Source organism: Asterias amurensis, chromosome 21 (genome assembly GCF_032118995.1).
Source record: "Asterias amurensis chromosome 21, ASM3211899v1".
NCBI lineage: Eukaryota > Metazoa > Echinodermata > Asteroidea > Forcipulatida > Asteriidae > Asterias > Asterias amurensis.
This window is the reverse complement of record NC_092668.1, coordinates 13,780,891-13,804,296: the sequence shown is the minus strand read 5'-3', so window position 1 is coordinate 13,804,296 and position 23,406 is coordinate 13,780,891. Positions and strand designations below refer to the sequence as shown.

At 38.2% G+C, this 23,406-nt stretch overlaps 1 protein-coding gene across 1 annotated transcript; it reads right to left on the bottom strand.

Moving 5' to 3' along the window:
- Positions 1–1,731: 1,731 nt before the first annotated feature.
- On the bottom strand, positions 1,732–22,890 carry LOC139953115 (phosphatidylinositol 3,4,5-trisphosphate 3-phosphatase and dual-specificity protein phosphatase PTEN-like). The gene is made up of 9 exons (XM_071952530.1): positions 22,632–22,890; positions 14,961–15,045; positions 13,079–13,123; positions 10,923–11,100; positions 10,417–10,524; positions 9,900–10,100; positions 8,244–8,351; positions 7,321–7,515; positions 1,732–6,553 (listed from the first exon to the last, which is right to left on the bottom strand). The coding sequence occupies exons 1-9, from the start codon at positions 22,708–22,710 to the stop codon at positions 6,392–6,394; spliced, it is 1,161 nt and encodes a 386-aa protein (XP_071808631.1). The 5' UTR covers positions 22,711–22,890; the 3' UTR covers positions 1,732–6,391.
- Positions 22,891–23,406: the final 516 nt, after the last annotated feature.

Here is a 23,406-nt window from a genome sequence, read left to right as displayed (position 1 = left end):
TGTAAGTCTGCTGCCACCAAGCGTCCTGAAAGTCTCCCAATGAGAAGTGGTGGTTCCTAGAAGAACCATAGAAGAACCATTGGTTAGTCTCAGACCCAACACCACAAACTTACCTGCTATCGTTGAGTGAGGCTAGGCCCAGCCTACGTCTTCTCACAATACCGCGGTAAGTGGCAGTGTTTAAAACACTCCCATCTTACACTTTTAAATAACGGCTCATTCGTAAAGATTTCTATAATCTGTAATTAAGCATGCAAAGTTAATGAGACTTTGATACCATTGTGTGGGTGTTAAAACTTAGCTAAGCACCCAAAGATTTCGAAACCTTTGGAGGACGCCAGGGGTATATATATATCTTAATTTGGTCAAGACATTTCTTTTACCTCGCTCGACTTGCGTAGCTACTATAGACCACCAGGGTTTTGTAAGCCTGGCCGGGAGAAGACTTTTTACTAAAAAGGGAACATTTTTACCTAAAAAGGGTGCGTTTGGAAACCTTTGGATAGACGGAAAACTGATCACGATCTGCCCGAAATTGTTTGTCCCCAAGGATTAGAGAATGCCGGTGTTTTTAGTCTGAGAAAAGCAAAAGAAAAGCCAAAGAAAACCACAAAAATGGGGAAAATGCCGATTTATTACCGAAGAGCACTGGACACCAACAAAAATTGCACCTCGCGTGACTATACCCCCCTCCAGAGGTTTGATGTGACCAATGACGTCACTGCCGTCGTAAAGGAAGAAAGACGCATCATCGGGTGAAAGCTGGCCGGTGTAATGACGTCATTATTATGTGTAATGACGTCACGAATTATGCACGTGTCAGTTTCTAAAATTGGCGCGTCGCTAAATATAGATTTTGGGATGGCATGGTGCACATAAAAAGGAATAATTCAAAACCGCAAGAAACGATTTAGTTTGAACATGCATGGAGGAAGAAGTATCGTTTTTCAGTTGATTGACAGTGAAATAGACCCTTGACGCTAATAACATTAAAGGCACTGGACACGTTTGGTATTGTCAAAGACCAGAATTCTCACTCGGTGAAGCCCAACAAATGCATAAAATATGATTGTTCGCTCAATTTACGAAGTTACAAAAAACATTATAAAAGAAAAAACGCACTTGTAATTTGTTTTTACTTTATGTGAGCTTTCAGGATAGGTATCTGAAGTCTTTTAATATTTTCAGAAAATACCTCTTTCTTAAAAACTATGTTACCACACAATTTCTCACAATTTGTTAAAGCCTACCATGAGGGAAGGACTATCAACAGCTCTCCATTGCTTGTTACCACGTCAGTTGTTATGCTAATATGTATTTGTTTACCAGAGTTTTAATTATCAATGCAACATGAATTGGACACAAAAATAATAGTAAAGGGCGGGACATCATGTGTGTCCTAAGGGGCGGGATGCCTCAGCTAGATGCTCAACATACATGGACAAAGCAAACACAGGAGAGAACAAATTTGTATCTAAATCCAACTTTATATTCTTCCATAAAATATATAATATTTGTACATTTATAATAATAATAAGTGACGGCTGTACACAATAAACTGTTGATATTTACTTCTCTCCCCACCGTCTCTATCACAAATTCTCTCACTCTGTTTGTTCTCCTTTAATAACTCTGCTAAGCAAACTCCAGTGGAAGTTGGTTGAGGAATATTGAAACAGGGGATGCTGCCACCCCTCCCCAGCACCCCCCCCCCCACCCCTCCACAAAAAAATGTGTTAGGAAAAACAAAAACAAAAATCCCTTAGATAACACCCTTTTGAACAAAATGTTATTTTATGCTTTTCATAAACAAGTAATTATGGTAAGCAATATGTTTCTGATAAGCAGATCTGTGAAGGTGGTTTTTGCCAAGAAAACAAGATGGAACTCTTGCTTAATTAAATAATTGGCTAAGCAGCAGTGAACTGGAAACCAACCACGACCAATGTACATTACACGGTATTTTGGTTGGTAACCCGTTTCTACTAAGCAATACTCACTAAGCTCAACAGATTAATGGAATTGAACCTTGCTGCTCGAGTTAACATGTTACTAGAAATACCTAGTTACAATTACTGTTACAATTCATTGAACTGACAATGAAAATTGTTTTTTGCAATCGCGGAAAAAAGCCAAGCTGGTTTGCTGAAGCTTTGCGCCTCAATTGGCAATGTTCTATATTTTTATAAATTCATATATTCTGACAAAAAGTGGGCACGCTACAGGAATAGTACCCCCAAGGGAAGACTTTTGTTGTCATCGTTGCAAGATTTGGAACAGCACTGTGCTGGTTTCACAATTTTAATTAAAATTACTGAAATCTTCATTAACAAAAAACATGTTGTGCTTGTTCAGTCGAAGTGTTTCAAAAAAATACAAAGATGTTTCTAGTTTCAACACCAGTGAAACTTTCTTTGAAAATATTAGAGACTGGTTTCGTAGAAGGAAAATTTGTTCATGAAATAAATGTTTAAAAAAATTTCAATATTTTTGTTTTGATCAGAAAAACAAAACAAAATAATTGTTATTAAAAAAAAAAAGATTTTTGTATAGACAAATTTGGTGCATGACACTTTCATTTTGGCAGTTTTTCTTTCCAAAACAAAACAAAAATCGAAAATAACCGATATTTTTTAAGGAATTAGGGTTCATACATTTCAAAATCATTCCCACAATGACATATGGGTGAATATTTTTACTAAGAAAAAAAAGAAACCACAATCTTTCTTCGAACAGCGCACAATTCCCTGCTTCCACAAGCGCCAATTCTTTGCTTCTGCTAAGCAGAGCAATGCAATTAGGCCCAGAGCAGTCCAAATATTCTAAATATATTGAGTAATATTTCTGAAATTATTTTTTTCTGGGGGAAAAAACACTCTTTCATCCAGCAGTAAAAAGAAATCAATGAAGCCAAAGTGTAAAGAGAATCAAATAATTTCTGGAAACAGTAAAAAAATAATGGTGTGTACTTAAACATTATACAAATAGTCTGAATTTAAAACATTACAAAATATTCCCAAACGGTGTTCAATGTATACATTTCGATTTAGGTAATTTATACAAAATAATGCTGAAATTTGTTTTGCTGATTTTTTTCCCCTTTTTGTTTCTCAATTGTCTTATATGTGTGATACCCAAGCCTACATCCGTATGGACTGTAAAAGGGGTAACCCTGTTTCAGCCCTAGGAGTAGGTGGCAATGGCCTCTGGAATTTTTTTTTAGCCCACACCTTGAAGTGGCACTCGGGCCTTGTGTGCCTAGCAAAAAAATATATATACAAAAATAAATAAAAATAAACTAGCACCAGTGATGTGAAAAAGTGTTGTCTAAAAACAAATATGATTACAAATTTAGAAAAATCATTTTCGTGTGATGGTTTCATTTGGGAATATTTAAGAAAAAAATACCCAAAACCCTCAAAACTCGTGGAGTTGTTGTGGACCTTAAAAAATTGTTCACACTAAATAAATATTCATGTATACAGAACATACAAAAGGCCATATACAAAAAATACATGTTATCTGGACAAATGTTGTTTAAACAAACTGTACATGTTACAAAATTAATATGATGCAGGACTAAAAAATCAACGATTGACAATTTGCATCAGAAATTTCAACAAATAAATTTTTCTAAAATACCAAACTAAACACTGTAAGTTTGACAAGGTTTTGAGTTGGTGATAGTGACATGGAATTTGTTAACAATTCTCATAATAATAGTAAAACGAATAACTAGTTCCTATATGGCGCATTTTACGATTAACGTATCAAAACGCCTTTACATTAGTGCACTGGTCATTGGGCCAATAACATTCTTGTAATCTTTCTCACCTCTCTGGGGAGTATACAGCTAGGGCTTCCGTGGCACTCCAAAGGCATTTTCAAAGATAATATCAACCTCTACCCATTTTTACTCCTTGATGAAGAGAAGCAGTTATAGTACAGCATCTTGTTCAAGTGTCATAACCGGGATTAAAGCCAGTGAACACTATTGGTAATTACTCAAAATAACTATTATCATAAAACCTAACTTGATTACGAGTAATAGGGAGAGATTGATATTATAAAACATTGTGAGAAACGGCTCCCTCTGAAGTAATGTAGTTTTTGAGAAAGGAGTAATTTTCCACAAATTTGATTTCGAGACCTCAAGTTTAGAATTTGAGGTCACAAAATCAAGCATCTGAAAGCACACATCTTCGTGTGACAAGTGTGTTTTTTACTTTCACTATTATCTCGCAACTTCAAGGACCAATTGATCTCAAATGTTCACAGGATTGTTATATTATGCATAGGTTGAGATACACCAAATGTGAAGACAAGTCTTTGACATTTACCAATAGTGTCCACTGTCTTTAACAGACAAAAGGTGCAAACCATTGATACATACATCCACGTCTATAATTCAACCGACTTGACAAATGCATTGCACAAGTTACAGACAAACTAAGCAGTGTGCATAATCAACATTTCAAGGAGGATGTAATCTAACAAAAACCAGACAATCACATTTTCAAAAAAGTGTTCTCACAAAAAGTTTTCAAGATGTTAACACAAAAACCTCAAAGCACCTTGATAGATGTCAAAATGAAATGTAATTAAGCATTTATCGTCATTATAATGCATTTGGACAAGAAAAAGAACAAATGGCAGTTTAAAAACATCACCGAGTGGAATGATAAGTTTTGGAAAACAGTTTATGTTTTAAATTTAAATGGAGGTAAACACAAAGGAGGTACTCTATTTTAAAAAATCTAATTCCGCTCATGTCAAATGCAAATTCAACTTTCTGATGCCTCAAATTTTCACGGTCAAGAAAAGGGGAAATTAGGAATTAAGTGTTGTCAATAATTTCAGATAAATCATTTTTTAAGCATTTCAGTAATTTTTCAGGTTACAATTGCCTTCTCTTGATAAATAAACTTTTCAAAAATACATTTAACTGATAATAGTAAAGCAGTATATTGGTAAGACGCCATGCTATTAGGAGTGACGAGTTCAGACTTGGTCCTAGTTTGGAAGTGAAAGATCGCAGTGTGAATGTGGTTTCAAACATTAACTGTCTGGTTCGAACCACTGAATACAAACCAAACTTCCCTAGTGATTTAACCCACAAAGTGAAGTTAAAGATCATAGTGTGATTAGGGTTGGGGAGGGGGAACATGTGTTAAAGCGACTATCTGGTTCAGACCAATGAAGGCAAACCAAACCTCCCCAGTGATTTAACCCACGCATGCGGTTGGGGAGGGGGAACATGTGTTTCAAGAAGCAACTGAATGCAGACAAAGCCTCCCCAGAGATTTAACCCACGAAAGGGCAGACAGTGTGACTGCATGACGCGTCAGAGACCAAGGTGACTGTTGTTTGGGGGTTACGTTTTAACTTGTTAGAAGGGGGGTGGGGGCGGTTTGAATGACCTTTAGCAAATCATGTGTCATCATCACGCTAGAATTGTGGTCCGAGTCGACTGCATGACATCATTGCATCACGTTAATCCTGACTAAGTGATCATGGGAATCCGTTTCACTTTAAGCCACTTATAGGTCAGTCTCCTAATCCAGTGGATTAAAGTGAAACAGGTGGATTAAGGGAGGAGGGTCATCTGTCTTCTCATTGAAGATAATCCCCCTTAATCCTATCTCTTGATTTGGATCGGATTACCAAAGACGACCAACCAAACGAGAACTATGCCTTTGATGTAAGCTGTTTCTTGAGCCCTCCCCCTCTAATAAAGCCCCGTCTCCCTTCGCTTACAAACGCCACAAAATCGAACAATGCAAAGAGGAATGGATCTTGGTTTTAAAACAACTTGCTTTGATGATTTTAAAAATAATGCAAAAAAAATTAAAATTCTCAAAATCATGTACATATGGAAGGAGTTTTGTTCTGGGGGGTAATGGCCAGCACTCATGCAAATATACATATATATGCCTCCATGAAGCATTGTAGCATAATAATATACAAAAGTCAAAACAGAAATTTGGATGTCATGTTCTATAAAATGTGAGCACCGTTCCTTAAGGAATTTTCACAGAAAAGCAGTTGTGTGTGATTGTCGGCTGCCTAGGTGTGGGTTTTAACAGGGTAGACCTAGGCCCAAATTCATAAAGCTATTAAGCAGAAATATTACTTAGCAAATATTTGGCTAAGCAAAAAGTGAGTGGGGCACCAGTCACAACAATGTAAACTTTATGGAGTTTTGGCTGGTAACCAGTTTCTGTTAACAGTTTTTTTTTTGCTTAGCAGGTTTTTTGTGCTTAGCAAGTTTTTATGCTTACAGGCTTTATGAAACTGGGTCCCGAACAGAGTGGAAAACATCTTAGCACCCTGGTTCAAATAAGAGAGAGGGGGTTACAATAAGATAAGAGCTTTTTTTATTTAATTGCAATCATACGTGAGTTACTTCTGCCGGGCTCCATTCCGACTCGGAATCCGTGTCTGAGATGTCATCGAGGTCACTATGGTCGCTTCCCGTTCCAGACGACTGGCCGCTGTCCTCCGACGTCCGTCTTTCTTTGTCGCTGTCGACGTTGCTGAATATACACGTTACCTGAGGACAATGCAAAAGATAAATATTCAGGGGTGTGGATGGACCAAATCAAAACTCAGCAGAGAAAGGAGGTGAAAGGCAGGGACAGCCAACCTGACTACCCAAACATTGGAAACTGCTTCATAATTTCACGCTTAGAAAAAATGAACAGGATACCACCCACAGATGGTAGATGTCAAATGGCATTTTGGCTGGTAACCTGATTCTGGTCAGTATATCTTTGTTGTGCTTTAGCTACCTTTCGTGCTTAAGCACCTTGATAAAACTGAGCCCTGTTGTCTAATGAAGTTTTCTAGAAATACAGGCATTGAACACTTGTTGGCGCCATGTTTCAGGGAGTTCAAAAACTATTCCTGCCATCACAAATGGAAAAGGTCGAGGTTTAGACATGATACCAGATTAGGCTGTTGGGACTACGGCTACAGCTGGATAGCCACAAATTCGGAAACGGCCTTAGACTCTCTTCAATTAACTTCACTGTCTGGTTCACATCTTTCAAGAAACTATGGAGGATGAAGTAAAAGAGATAAGACCGAGGAACTGCCCAAAGCCTTGCGGTGACAGTTTCATGTGGCCTCAACTCAAGCTTCAGACAAACCAGGTGGCTCATTCCTTTCGTTAGAAACGTCTTTGTCTGAGTGGGGGGAAATTAAGCGCAGGGACGCTGAACAAGTGTTACTCGTCTAGCTAATTAATCCTTAGGGTCGTTTGTCTAGATGGGGGAGGGGGGGGGAGGAGGGGGGAATGAGTCACCCCGATGGACTCACCTTAAAGTTGGGTGAGAAGACTTTGTTGGTTTTGTCTTTGTTAGCCTTGTCTACTTCGTCCTTCTTTAGCGTTAGTACCATGGTGTGCCTGGCGCCCGGTAGCTGGCAAACCTCAGGCACCGATCCGTTGGTTGAGGATGTTGTCTTGCAGCTCGGAACGAAGAATGTGTTGAACCAGAAATGAAATAGCTTGTCCTGAAACAACAAAGAAACTAGTTGTTGATTTGGGAAGGGGTCAACACAAAAATGAAAAATGGGCAAGTGAAATTTCTCTCAAACTTCCAGGGTGTTATATTTTGTTTCTAAGAATTACAGAATCTCGACATCACTACGAACTGTACACTCTCCTTAGGAATTAATTTATTTTCTGTTTTCTGCAATTGCGTTTTTCATCCCGCATCTAAAATTGAACAATTCTTCAAACATTTTCTCTTCAAAGATTTCTTTAGACCTCCGGTTTACCGTGAAATGTACGTGAAGGGTTTCTTTGTTTCATTACCTGAACAATATTAAACTGAGGACACTTGCATTATCATCCAATCCCGTTCGAGGTTTTCCCTCCCCCATTTCCTCATCGAAACTCGCCGAAACTCCAGAGCTGTTTATGTCCACGCAGGAAGAATAATTCCCAATAGAAATACACATCCTAAGAAACGCTACTGCAGTAACGCTTTTCAAATTCAAATTCTAGGGCATAAAAACTGATGTCTTTTCACATTATAACCACATTACCTAAAAGTGAAATGTTTCTCACAATGCTTAATACTATAGAAGGTTACTGTAGGCTTCTAACCTAGTTTTATTGCCGCTAATTTTAAGAGTCACAACCAAATTTAATCACGCGTCTCATTTCGCATCAGTGAAGGCGCTGTTTGCAAGGGGTTTATGGAAATCCTCTATTGAAGACATTCAGATCCTCTTACCTTTTTGAGAAGGTTTTGCCGGTGGTAGAATTCAATTCTGATGTCACCGCAAACGGGGACAGGCTGTGGCAAGGTGCACTCTATGGTCTTTTCTTTTCGCTTGACACCCTGTGGACAAACAGAAAAAGAAAGAAAAATTCTTCAAAATAAAGCTGATTTGAAATTGGGACCTAGATGGTAAAATAGTCAGATCCCCTTGTGTGGTTTAAGAGAATCATTATACATTATTGCTATTTGACTCTGGGAACATGACACAATGGTGGCAGCATACAGCTGTTACAAAGTTTCAAAAACTCGAGACGTATTTCCTGGAAAGTTGAACCGCTACAAATGCATTGCAAAGGTTGCTGAATCAGTACCCAGGATTATAAAATCATGAATCACTTCTAAAAATGTGTTTGATTCCTGGAAAAGAAAGATTTGCAGTTACAGCTCAATGGCGTACCAGTCACTACTTGATGGAATGTTGGCTGGTAACCTGTTTCTGCAATTGGTGGTCCAGTGGTAAGCAAATGCAACACAATACTTCCTACCACGAAAGGAAATCTCAGCCATTATCGAAAAAGGAAAAGAGCTGATGGATTAGATATCATTCTAATTTTGGATTTCTTTGAAAGGCACAGGACACTATTGGTAATTACTCAAAAAATAATTGTTAGCATAAAAACTTACTTGGTAACGAGCAATGGAGTGCTGTTGATAGTATAAAACATTGTGAGAAACGGCTCCCTCTGAAGTAACATAGTTTTTGAGAAAGAAGTATTTTCTCACTAAAATATTTAAACTGAATTCGAGACCTCAGCTGAGGTCTCGAATTCAAGGCATCTGAAAGCACACAGGTTGTGCGACAAGGGTGCTTTTTTTTACTCCATTATTCTCTCGCAACTTCGACGACCGATTGAGTTCAAATTTTCCCAGGTTTGTTATTTTTATGTATTATATGTTGAGATACATGTACACCGAGTTCGAAGACTGGTATTTTGGTATTTGACAATTACCAATAGTGTCCAGTGCCTTTAACTTCGCCCACGCAAATGCAACACAACACCTTCCGCGAAGGAAATCTAAGCCAATATTGAAAACGAAATAGGGATGATGGGTGAGATATCGTTCTAATTTGGGATTTTCTTTTAGAAAATCCCACGCAATCGAACATGATCACAAGGGGGGGGGCGGGGTCACTTGAAAGCTGACAGGAGTTGGATTCTGTCCTCGTCTGTTCACGGCTTTGGATATTGATTTAAATTCTCAAAATCAATACCCTAGGGGGTGGGGGGGGGAACAAAAAATCAAGGTTTTCATTTTCCAGATGTGTGCTTTTTAATTACAGTGTATATAAATAAATTCATAAAGATCACTTCGAGATTAAAGGAAGGCTATCTTGAGTGGAACAAAGGACACATCTAGTTTGAAAAATACAAAAGATGAAATGTCAAAATGCTTGTCTTCTTTTATGGGGTGCTAGACTTTCTAACAACATCGCCTTCGAAGATTAAAATAAACTGGCATTGAAGATTAATAAATGCATTAATCTTGAATGCATCAAAGGACACATCAAGATCTTAGATTTAAGATTTTTTAACAACTTAAATTGATGTGCAACACTGGGGCTCAGACAAAGATGAGAAAAGCCTAAGACTGTCATTAAATTTTTACCTCGTTTGTTTGAGATGTGAAAATCTTGACTTTCTGTTGGTAGATGGTGAACGACGGCGAACACGTCCCGCCGCTGATCATGGGTATCGTCTCCAGACGAATCTGCCTGAGCAATAGCGTCGTCGGTTTGTATTCGAGTTGTTTGAAGACGAGGTCACCGTAATACTGGACGTATCTCTTTTGTGACGGTATCGTTACTCCCTAAGAATTGAAAACGTAACAAATGTAAGACAAGGGGTTTGGAATTTCATTTTCGAGAGGGCAAGGCCATTTTCATTTTGCACTGGTCACCAAGGGCACTTCCTTGGGAAAGTCTTAAAGTATATGGGAAAATGTTGAAGGAGCACCAAGGCTAAGATCAAGAGCAACAGAGGCCGTGGCCTCTCTGTAATTCCAGGCCTCGTCGGTCAAACTCACTGGCATTAATGTCACCAATAGTAGGAGGGCTAATACCTGAACTGCCGACGCTGAAAACATAGAGTTGTCGGAGGGGGGAGGGTATGGGGTGTGACGTTACCTTTCCATTCATTGTTCTAGCTGAAGCATAGTGGGCTTGAGCAGCATCTGCCGTCTTGTAGAGCTGCCGATGTAGCATGTAAGCGCAAATCATCACGCCCGTCCTTCCCTAATATGTGAACAAACAAAAGGTGATTTTTAAGTGATGGAAGAATAACATCTAGGTTATAAAGAGTTTTCCCTTCAGTGATCTGCTGGCTAAATGCTACTTAAAACTACAGAGGATCAGTAGAAATTCTCTCAAGTGGTCCGACTGGATAAGTCAGTGTTGAAAAACATTTCATAAAGCTGCTAAGCAGAAAACTCTTGGCTAAGCAGAAAATGATTGTGGTACCAGTCACAGCAATGGTGACTGTATCATATTCGGTTGGTAACCTGTTTTTGCTAAGCAAAAAAATTTTCTGCTGAGCAAGTTTTTGTGCTTAAAGGCTTTATTAAATTAAGCCCAGGTGGGTATATGGAACCCAGTGAGGTAGGGAAGGAAGGAGGTAGTACAATGTAACACACCTTGCCCGCTTTGCAGTGTATAGCGGCAACATTCTTGTCGCTCTCCGACGCAAGCCATTGGTCGAGGTCTTCACAGAAGGGTTTGATGAGCTCAAACCTTGGCGGGTTGTGGTCATCGAACGGGTAATGAGCAACTCTGTTGCAGAACTTTGAGGTGTCGTAGTTCCTCTCCGAACATCTAGATATGACAAGGAAAAGAAATAATATATGTATTGTTCTTAAAAAAACTTCTTCTTCTTTTCCCTGCGCAATTGTCCACTAAAACAGACACACTTTACAAGCACACGCAACCTTCAAATTTCACATTTTCTATTACTAGTAAAAGGATCCAATGTAGTGACCTCAATAGATTTATAGATTATTAATTTATTTCCTAATAATTACTAATGGCCTCCTCACATTTCGACCCTAGCAGAGTACCTTTTAGAAAGACTCTGCTAGTCGGGTTGAAGCGTACTGCCAGACCTTTGTTTGCTCTTAAACCACCGGTCCTTTTGGTCAGTAAGCCATTTGCAATTTCAGCTACATACATGGCTTAATTTAATGTTACACTGGACCACAGGCCCATGGCCAATAACTTAAGTGTCGGGCCTGTAAACTCATGACTGGACAAGTCCAGCGCGTAGTCTTATGTGTTTCAACTGCATAAAGAAAACACAGAGCACACTGTGTAATATCTTAAACCAAAACAAATTAATGTTAAAATGCTGACCTTGAGTCTGATAAATACCTTTCTATTGAATTAATGGTAATGATTTAGAATTTGAGGTCTCGAAAGCACACAACTTCGTGTGACAAGGGTGTTTTTTATTTCATTATTATCTTGCAACTTCGACGACCAATTTAGCTCAAATTTGTGCAGGTTTGTTTTTGTATGCATATATGTTGAGATACACCAAGTGAGAATACTGGTGTCTGACAAGAACCAATAGTGTCCGGTGTCTTTAAGTAATGAAGTATGAAACTGGGTCCAGTTGAAAGAGCACCAGCTAGCAGGTCCAACGTTTCTGTGTTCACCCCAAAACTATATTTCTTTTATTTATCAGAAAAATTAACTCTACATTTATAAGCAACCTAAGATCGCGCTGAGATCAAGTAAAATTAAAAATACAGTATCACAAATTACTTCATGTATATTATACATTTTTACTAAAAAACATATAAAACAATATGTAAGACATGCACACGTTTATTAACTAGCACCGCAGGATGCCTTGCTATTGAATCATAGCTAGTATCCTAAAGTAGTCTGTAACCAACCACAAATAATACATAGAAACAAAACCCATGACAACTGCCGCCCCAAGCTGTCCCACTGAAACCAGAGGCATATACTTGCGCTGACGTTACCATGGCAACTGTCCCCTATGGGAATAGAGACCCGTACGTCTCTCTCCCCCCCCCCTCGATCGGTTTCATCAGGTCAGCTCCGTCAGCCAATCAGCAGAGGCCGTCAGCTTTCCTGTATGACGGGCGGCCTGTACATGTCCGTAATGCTAATCAGGTAAAGTGTCTGTGTTGGGCTAGTCCCATGGGGGGTTGGCCCAGGGCCACTGTGTACCGTTCTATATCACCGAGCCAATTTACCTTAACGCCCCCCTATGGTGAGACTGAGATATAGATGCTAAGATGGACGGATACTATTCATTCCACTCAGTCTGTCTCTATCTTAAAGATACCACACTACCAACGCTTAAAGTGGTTAAATTATGTTAAATTTATGTTTCTCAGGCAGATAAAAAAGTAATATTCCATAATGGTAAATTTTGTTAAAGATACAACAAGAGCGATTAAAATACAGAGGAAGGAAAGAGAACCAGCTGAAGCCCGAAGGACTGTAAGTGGCAACTACGGTCACTAAGGGATGAAATTACCTTTAAAAAAAGTCAATTGCAAAATATATTACCTATAATGTGCATACCTATGTGTTCGTAAAGGTGCTCAATATAATATTTAAAAATAGCAACATTCCTTACCAAGTGTCCAAAACAACAATATTTATTCAAATTTATTACTTTTTCCGATATTGCCACGAAATCATGAAATACTATTTCATATCTACCAATAAAAAAAACAACAAAAAATACTTTAAAAATTGTGTTTTCCATTTTTCATCTTCCTTAAACATAGATAAAAACAAATTGTTAAATACTTACAAATTGTAAACTTTGTAGTGTTCCCCATGTCTTTCCTCCAAAAACCTAAAAAGACAAAACAAAAAATGTACCATACGAATTCAGTAAAATAATTTAGGGTAGGGTCATTATGTGGGTTTTTTCAACATAATGCCGATTTACGAATTTCACTATACAAATATTTGTTTTTTACAAGTGACAATAAAACATTATTCTATTATTCAATTACAGGCAAAATTATTAAGAAAGATACAATGAAAGGCAACTATATGGAAGTTTCAGCTGAATGCAGTGTCTACCCCTACTTTTTGAGAAAAGCAAATAAGTGTTCTGTGCCAACTTTTGTAACAAACAGCAGAATTTCTCAACGGAAAAATTTCCCTTTGACAAATGGGCATATGCTTTGGTCCCACGCTAATGAGCAAGATAAAAATAGCAGTGGGCTACAAAGATTAAAATAGTTCCTATAACCTACAGGAAGTTTTCTTTTTAGATGGTTATCAATTGTGCATCACCTATATGTTTATGTACCTTACATCTGTACATATGTACATACGACTGTAAAACCTCTGCCAAAATATATATCACACAAACACAGACAAATACGTTATTCCTTTATCGTAGGCATCATTTCCTGTGATTCAATTAATCACAGGCTGAAATATTTTTAGCCAATCTGAACAAATCTGTCCTGCTGTGCGCTAACCACAGGTCTATCACCATGTACTTTAAAAATAGTGCACCCAGGCACTGTGCATGAGTGGACAAATTCAGTCTGGCTCTCGGTTTAATTAGTCTGGCTGCTGACTCAGTCAATACAACCCATGGTCTTACCCATCATAAAGAGAAGTTTGGGGGATCATGGGTTACACAATGGTACCGCAGTTGTCACCCAAATAATGGAAACAATTAGTGGTTAGGGTGGGGGCTGAATACTTTGCTGACATCATCAACTTTGTAAAAGGGTGACGGCACAATCAAATAATCTGCCTGTTCTTTTTCTTGGATAGATTGAATAAACTTAAAATGCCATTGTATGGTGTGTTCAACCATGGAGGAATAAATTAACTTATTCCTCCATGGTTCAACCAGTAGTATTAATGTATTGCATGTCAAAGTACATTGTATAAAATTTGACATTTAACCAAACTTTTGTTGGTTGTGTGGTGCCTACACATTAAGAACTAGTAGTTAAAGTGTATTTACTCTTTTTAATTTCCCCCTCTAATTTGCAGTTTAAATGTAGTGTATACAAGTACTTTTGACGATTACAAAGATGAAGTATTTGTTGCTACGAAAGCTTTACAAAATATAAAATAATTAAAAATACAAAAATCCAACAAAAAGGAAATTGCGCACGATCACGAATGATGAATATAAGAGTCTGCATATTTTATGTAAATTTCCAAGTTGCCAGAGTACCAGGAAATGAATCTAGGTCGTTAATAATGTTTGATTGACGTCATCACATGCATTGCACATGATCGTACATTGTAGGTCCATTAGTCCGTTACATCGATTTTGCCATATAAGAACTTCTACATCATGTCTACAGAGATCAACTGAATTTGCCGATCATGACTGTGCAAGTCTCATACGTATTCAAACGCCAGGGACCAAGTTTGTCCCCAACCATATTGAACATATTGAATGTTACAATTGCATGAGATCTTCCTATTCAAAATTACTTCCGACAAGATTTTATTAAAAAGTGACTGTTCATAAAAGTACCTCTCATGGTTCAAGGTTTTCAGCAAAACTGCAGTAACTCACCTTTTGAAATGGTTTTATTGTAGGATTAAAACAATCAAACGACTCCAAGAAAAGAAGGTATACTTTTCCTTTGCTCTCCTTAAAATTATAAGGTCAGTAAAAAAAAAAGAAGAAGAAAAACAATACTTACTTAACAATTGTCTCAATGTTATTCCGGTATACGCCTTCAAGTTTCTCTGCAGGAAAGCCCATTGCAATAATATTTGGATAGATATCTGGTGAACGATAGTTAAGGAATCTAAAGATGAATAGATAATCAACATCCTGGAAGAGGCACAAGCAAACTCAACAAGGAAAAACAAAATCCAAAACAAACATGACTGATAAGTCACAAAGGTAACATACATGTTGTAGATCCGTTTCTCATAACTAACAATATAAACCAAACCTCAGACTTGATATTAAAGGGAAGGTACACTTAGGTAATTGTCAAAGGTAATTGTCAAAGACCAGTCTTCTCACTTGGTGTATCCCATCATATGCATAAAATAACAAGCCTGTGAAAATTTGGGCTCAATCGGTCATCGAAGTTGCGAGATAACTATGAAAGTAAAAAACACCCTTGTCACACAAAGTTGTGTGCTTCCAGATGCTTGATTTCGAGGCCTCAAATGCTTAACTTGAGGTCTCGAAATCAAATTCGTGGAAAGTTACTTCTTTCTGGAAAACTGTGTCACTTCAGAGGAGGGAGCTGTTTCTCACAATGTTTTATACTATCAACCTCTCCCTATTACTCGTTACCAAGTGAGGTTTTATGCTGATAATTATTTTGAGTATTTACCAATAGTGTCCACTGCCTTTAAAAAGGATTTGTAATTTTACTTATTTTGTAGCTTGGCTGGTAACATTATTCCGGTAAGCATAAATTGTTATGCTTTTAAAGCAGCTCTATGAAATTAGGCCCTGGACACTAGTATAAAAAAAGGGGGGGGGGGGGGTTTCCCACTCCCTTTTTTCATAATGGTGAACTCCAAGACCTATCCAATTAGCACATTAGCAGGGAAAGTGACTCAACTGAAGGGGGTCTATTGTCTGGGTAATTGGAGGGGCAACTTGATTAGGAACAGCCAAGGAGATACAACACAATCTTGGACAGATCGTGGACAAAGTTGCTCACTTCAGGTTCAAACTACAAACTTATAAAAGCATAGTATGCTTTTGGTAATTCAGTTGTAATTGTCAAAGACCAGTCTTCTCACTTGGTGTCATCCCAACATGCCCAGAATACTAAACCTGTGAAAAATTGGGTTCAATTGGTCACTGAAGTTTCAAGAGAATAATGAAAGAAAAAACTACCCTTGTCAATGTCAATAGAATTGTGTGCTTTCAGATTTATCTGATTCAAAACCTCAGGTCTTTAGATTGGAATAGGTGTCACACAAAATGAAACTGAAAACAAACAGACAAAAGAACATTCAGGGTTGACAGGACTAACAGATTTGTGGGCAAGACCGCCAATGACGCAACTCACTGGGGTGTGTCACTGACGGCCAAACCTTACCATTCTATTGATCCTACACAACAAATGTTACAGTTCATTTGTACATTGTGAAAATGGGTGCAACTAATCTCACATTATGTACACAAACTTCTTTGTATATGAATTGCCACAGGGCACCGGAAATATGCATTTTGAGGTCGTGGGAGTTGTTACACAGTTGCCATCAATGGTGTGGTAGCTAGACCAGTTTTAGTGGTGGGCTGTAAATCCAATTTAGTCCACCAAGTTTGAGCGGTTCAACAAAATTATTCATGTTTAGATATGGGGCCATCATTGCAGAAGTGCAAATTGGGGTAAATCTGTGCTGGGCAGCACAGTGTATTTTGTTCACAGTGCTGGGCAAAATTTGTTATCGATACCTGGGCAGGCTCGCCCCGGCAATGCCCACCGTCGCTACAACACTGGTCATCAATCCATCTGCATGGGGTGAGCTCTACACATTCAGGTTCAGACTTTTGTCCACAGAGAATCTACGAACGGAAAAATATTGGGTCTCGCAAGTGACTTTTGGACACATTATTGTCTTCTTTCAGAGAAATGGAGTTCGTGTTCAAAGTTAACTTGATCGATAATTTTTGTTTGTCTTGCACAGCATATTGGACACCTGGGAGTTGGGACCCTTGTAAGCTTTAGACCCTAACAAAGAGACATCTTGGTTGTAATAGTTTGGCAGCCAGATATGAAAGTAGTACCTAAAAGGAAGGAAGAGGTGGTTGCCAACTGTATAGTGAACTCAACATTGATATTTGAGTCGACGTCTGTCACAAGCTGGCACTGCCAATTCCAACAGTTGCAAAAGTCACTTTAAAGCCATTGGCGCTTTCGGTAAACACTAATGTCCAACGCCCACACTTCGTGTATCACAACTTCTATAGATATAAAATAACAAACCTGTGAAAATTTAGGCTCAATCGGTCATCGAAGTCCGGAGAAAATAACGGGAAAACCCACCCTTTTTTCCGCACGTTTCGCCGTGTCATGACATGTGTTTAAAGGCAGTGGACACTATTGGTAATTACTCAAAATAATTATGAGCATAAAACCTTACTTGGTATTGAGTAATGGGGAGAGGTTGATAGTACAAAACATTGTGAGAAACAGCTCCTCTGAAGTAACGTAGTTTTCGAGAAAGAAGTATTTTTGGTTTTGAGACCTCAAGTTTAGAATTTGAGGTCTCGAAATCAAGCATCTGAAAGCACACAACTTTGTGTGACAAGGGTGTTTTTTCTTTCATTATTATCTTGCAACTTCTATGACCGATTGAGCTCAAATTTTCACAGGTTTGTTATTATATGCATATGTTGCGATACAGCAAGTGAGAAGACTGGTCTTTGACAATTACCCATAGTGTCCACTGTCTTTAAAATAAGTTCGTAATTCTCGATATCGAGAATTGATATAATTGTTTTAATGTTTTCTCAAAAAGTAAAGCATTTCATGGAATAATATTTCAAGAGAAGTCTTTCACCATTTCCTTCTGTAAACCTTGCAAGTTATTTGTAAATCTGTGAACTTTTAATTTGTTTTCTGTACCGAAAGTGTCCAATGGCTTTAACACATTTTACCTAATGGAAAACAAATGCCCCTCCGATAAATTTGCATTTGGTGGATCAAAGCGCTTTATAAGACTTTGTCATTATTATCGTTATAAAGTTACATGATAATTTCATGCCAGGAAAGGGTTCATTGAAAACTTACTTCTATGGTCAAAATTAATTTAATCTTCCAAACTCAACAATATACACTTTTATAGTAAATTTCCAAGTTCTACAACATGTAGAGGGAGGGAGTTTAACTTTGTTGAGCTTAAGTGCTTATATTTCTAAAACTATCTACGCCTACAGACACAGTCAGATGTGCAATACGATTAATATTTTCATTTTATTTATTTGCAGCCATTTCCTGCTGTTGGGTAAACTGCCACATCATTGTTGCGGTAGTGTGACGTCGTAGCTCTGCATGTCATACGCTAGCCATGGTAAAGGGCATAGTGTGGTGCAACTATGCATGGATCATTAGAACATGAGAGATATGGGTCACTTCCTGATCCTTTAGACAAATTTATAAATGATTGTACAATGCATTTACAAGGAGAAATAACTGTGAACTTGTTAACGTATAACATTTTGAAAAGTACATGTAGGCCTTAAATAACTTGTGTCAGGTATGTATAAACTTCAACTCCCACTCTAGTCAATATTTCTTCCTCGTTCAACCCCAAAATACATTACTAAGTCAGTTTCCCTTGTTGTTTATAAATATTACTAGATAGGCGATTAGGTATCTTAAATAGGAAATAAAAATACACTCGGCCAGACAAGATACTATTTTTAATTTCCTAGTGGCCTCACTGTGAAAGGCTTTTTTTTTAAGCCAAACTGATCTGGCTGATCCCTGCTATCACGGTACAAAAGGATAACACCCGCCACAAAGACGTCCCTGTTCTCAGATCAAATACAGTACAATTGAGTGTGGGAATCTAAGGTTTTACGGTCTCTGTTACAAAGAACGTGCAGGGAACGATTTCATACAGCACTTTGGCATAGCAAAATATTTGGACTGAACAAATTTTGTGCAGACACAATGGTAATATCTGAGTAGCAAATGCAACCTGACACATTTTGCATAGATTGCTCTGCTATCTAGGTGAACCGTGCCATGTCTAGAGCAGACTGCAGAAATTGCCTTTGTCACAGAAAAAAGAAATTGCCTTTGTCACAGAAAAAAGAAATTGCTTAGCAGAAACAGGTAACAAGCCAAATAATAACTTGTGACTGGTTGCCCGCTATAGTAAAAGTTTAGCAGTATATTGTACATTCGCTGAGCACTATTCCGTGCTAAACAGTTCTTTGAAATTGAGCTTTAAATAAACCCTTTTCACACATTGTCTCTTATCCCCTTGAAATACAAGCCCTGGGGATCCCTGGGGAACCCTAGGAATCTGTTCACCCTACGGTCACCCCCGGCGGCGCACTTTCACACTGTCCCCGCCTAGGTCCCTATTCCATTGGGTTCCAGTTGCATCAAGAATACCCCTGGGTTTTACGTGTACCCTTTATCCCTGCATTACTACTCTGCAGCAGGGATGGCTATTCCCCAGGGTTTTCCCCCCAAGTAGAACTTTCTGTACCACTATCCTTTCGAAGGTACGGTTGACACTGTTTAGTTCACTTTGGTTTGTGTGTAAATACAGACAAATTTACCCAAACCTACATGTACTACATTATAGTGTCATATAGTGCTGTGTCCACCATATCTCAAAATGGCTTAAACTAACTCAGAAGCCATGTTCAATCCCTCGCTAAAGAGAGGGGGGGGGTGTTGGGGAAGGGGACAAGAGGATCTCATACTGGATAGACACAATCACCTTTGACCTCGACTCATCTCACCTCGAGACTGATTCAGTTAGGATACTCATATTATACCGTACCAGGGCTGAATGCACACCTGCTCGTTAGAGGGAAAGGATAGGGCGGTTTACTTATCTTTCTTTTTCGGGGAAGTGGAATATCTTTTGAGGTCAGAGGATCTTAGCGCAGCTGTCCAGGTGAATCAGCGTAACGTAAAACCATTAACCTCAAATTAAAGTCGAGCGAAGGAATTCTTTGAGTGATGGGACCAGACAAAGTGAAGCAGTTGAATGAGAATTGTTAACTGCAGGTGCAGTCTTTCGTAAAAATTCATCATTTTTTTGAGTTACTGGAATTTCATTTGTCACTCTTTTGATGTGGATTGGATGACTTCATTCAAAGATCAAAAGTTGAACCCTCCTACTGTGAGACCATTCAATATCATCTACTGTGGTTTTTAGTAAACCGAGTTTTTGTCTGCAATATGATCTTAACATTTGCTTTGACACAGTCACAACCCTCAGGACTACTGTCAGACCATTTAACATCATCAACATTTACTGTGGTTTTGAAAACATATAAACTTATGCCAGCCTGCAATATTGATAATAAAGTACTATGAATGCATTGACACAGTAATGTACAGTCAACCCTCCTACTGTCTGACCATTCAATATTATCTACTGTGGTTTTGAATTAACTATATTATAAGCCAGTCTACAACATGATAATGTTTGCACTGACTCAGTGGTTTCACATAAATACCATTGTAGGAACACTATTCAACACTCCTTCCTCATCATTCAATACCATCCATGTTTGGTTTGCATGATAAAAACATATAAGTGACAAATCAGGTCAGGAAATTTTTAAAAAGGCAAAAATTTAATGGGGGATAAAAAGACGGAGAATTGTTTTAAAAATACAATAAGGACCCTTTTGATACAGTGAAACCACAAGGTCTCCTGTCACTCCGCACGCACACTTTGCTCTGAGTGGGTCAATCTCCTAAATGCTTGGACACTGCATTAAAAAAAGTTGTTTCTCTCTTTCAATCAAGACTCAATTTCTTACTGTCACCGGAAATTTTGTAATAAACTTTGAGTGAGGGAAATAAACAGGAAGCTGTTGCTCGGCCACGACATGCCATGGAGGTGGGGAAATTCTTTTGAGCCGTCTATGTTGCAATGAGGTTTCTCATGTGATATAAATTCACATACTATGTCAATGTAAAAATGTACCAACATAAGGGTAAATTTTTTAGAATTTGCCAATGTTGAAATATTTCGGGTTTTTTTTCTCTGAAAATGTCAAAGAATTATTTTAAATGCATGATTTTTGCAAAGACTGCAGAATTCACGTAATTTCTATGCAATAAGTCTTAATGTAACAAAGGAATTCATACACCATTAATGAAATTCGATAGTGATAGAGAATCATTCTTTGTTTAAAATAGACCTAAATTACAAGAAACATGAACTTATTTTCACCATTCCTTACATTCTTCCCCCACCATGGCATCTGACACCTTTGACCACTACCACAGAGCAAGTAGCAAATCATCACCTTCTTACATGTAGGTCACTGACCTTTCTTGACCTCATCAGAACTGAAGCATGGTACATGGAGGCAGGTTTCGGCAAAGTAAAGCTGGCCACTTTTTTTTTTTAATTCAGTAAGATAAAAAAATATTCAGCCAAAAATACTTTTTTTAATAGAATTTATTTTTGGGGGGGGGAAGACGTGTGTATGGACTAAAGAATTGTCTGGTTCTGTGTACGCATACAACTTAAACATACTGTATGGGTACATGTGTAAACTAAGAAAGAAAGAATGGTGAAAATACATTACAAATATAATCATCAGGGTTTTTTCTCTCTCGAGGAAACAAAATCAAAATGCAGTTTTGGAAAAGGACAAGTGTTCTGATGATCAACTAGTCTAAGATGCCACTTTTGAACAAAATACTGTGTCAGACAAACATTCCACATAAAAGCTCCCATGCGATCAAAGCATTGGTACTGTGCAGCAGTACAGTGTACAGTCAGTTCACGCTGCAAACATATAGGCCCGGACAAACATGCGCACGCCATTGCCAGTGAATTTTGACACATTGTCTAAGAATACTTTTTATTAGGTACTTCTAGAAACCTAGTATAAGGCTCCCCCTTGAGCCAAGGAACCTTGGATACTTAACTTAGTTTTTAGTTTTATTTAGCATCAGTGCTAAGTGTTTAGAATAGAATGATTGATAGACAATGTAGCTGACTTGCATTTTTAGTTTATTATTCAGGACATGAACATTTTACCAATACCATAAACAATGTTCGACGTGAAGCTCAACCTACAAAAATACATGTACATTAAACATAAGCCTAAAAAGTAAAGCCGAGTGTGTCACCGTCTCTCATGTCATCAGGCCTGTATGCTTCGTTTTTGAAAGGCCAAGGGCACCAAGGCATTTTCTCCTTTAGTAAAGGGCACCCTATGAGTAAATTGTAAATTTCTACTGGAGCATTTCAAGGGCACCAAGGCAATGGACCGGGGCAACGGAGGCAATCGCCTTCGTTGCCTCCGTGAAGTATCAGGCCTGTGTCATTGTACGTCTTCGTCTTGTCTAGTAGTGCTCATGCCTTCCTCCATCATGGGTGTAAATTTAGTTACAGCCGCCAAAACACACCTCATGAATTGGTCAAATCATGGAGGTAGAGGCCCGAATGGGGCCCTATCTTACCACAATGCTTGGCTGTTTAAGGAACTGAACACTATACTATACATGCTATAGCACACTGTGATGTGAGTGTGAATGTGTACTGAACAGCTAAATACTGGTTATCAAGTAACATGATAAACTACACAATGAACCATGGAGGTAGAATTAGCTCCATGAATGAACACTGTACTCACGTCATACACATTTCCAAATCCAAAGCCAAAAAAAAAAGGATACAACTCAAGTCGAGATCGAAGCTGCCGTCCACATACCGTCTCTTCTGCTTGCTCACCATTCCACGAATCTTGGCTGCCATGCCGGCGGCTGCCCGAAATAAACCAATCAAATCCAAGTCAAAAACTGGCAAGTTTCCCTGGAAATCTTCTACAAAGATGAACAGTAAACGGCGAACTTCTGGCAAGGTTTAGTGTACGCGATTTGCTGTGTTCAGTCTCTCTGTCGTGTGTAATGCGGGAATTGTACACCCAACTTTCTTTTATAAACTCACACGCACGACATCGAAAGCAATGAAGTACTCTCTGCATGCTTGGGAATCGATACTAGACTTTCGACTCGAGACTGCAATTTCCGGATTGTAATGTTTCGATTACACAAAGAGGGCGCCCTTCACTTTTACACACTAGATAAATTATTTTAAAGGGAAAGTAGACATTTGGGTTTTTTTTATTTTTATTTTTTTTTTATTTTATTTTTTTTTTTTTGGGGGGGGGGCGTTTGTTGAGAAAAAGTTACAGTTTCTTGATTACATTCAACTATGAGCTATAAAAAAAAAACTCATTATAAAAAAAAAACAGTAATAGTTGTGAAAATTAGGGGGCCTATTATGCATAGAGCAAGGAACAGTTTAATTATTAAAGTGTCTTGGTTTTTCTTAACGCAACAAAATCGACCCTCAAAGAATCTGGTACTGCAGTAACATTTCGATTTTAGATCTATCGATTATTTGATGAGAGGTGTCGTCCATCAAATTAATTGAGAAAACTCATCAAAC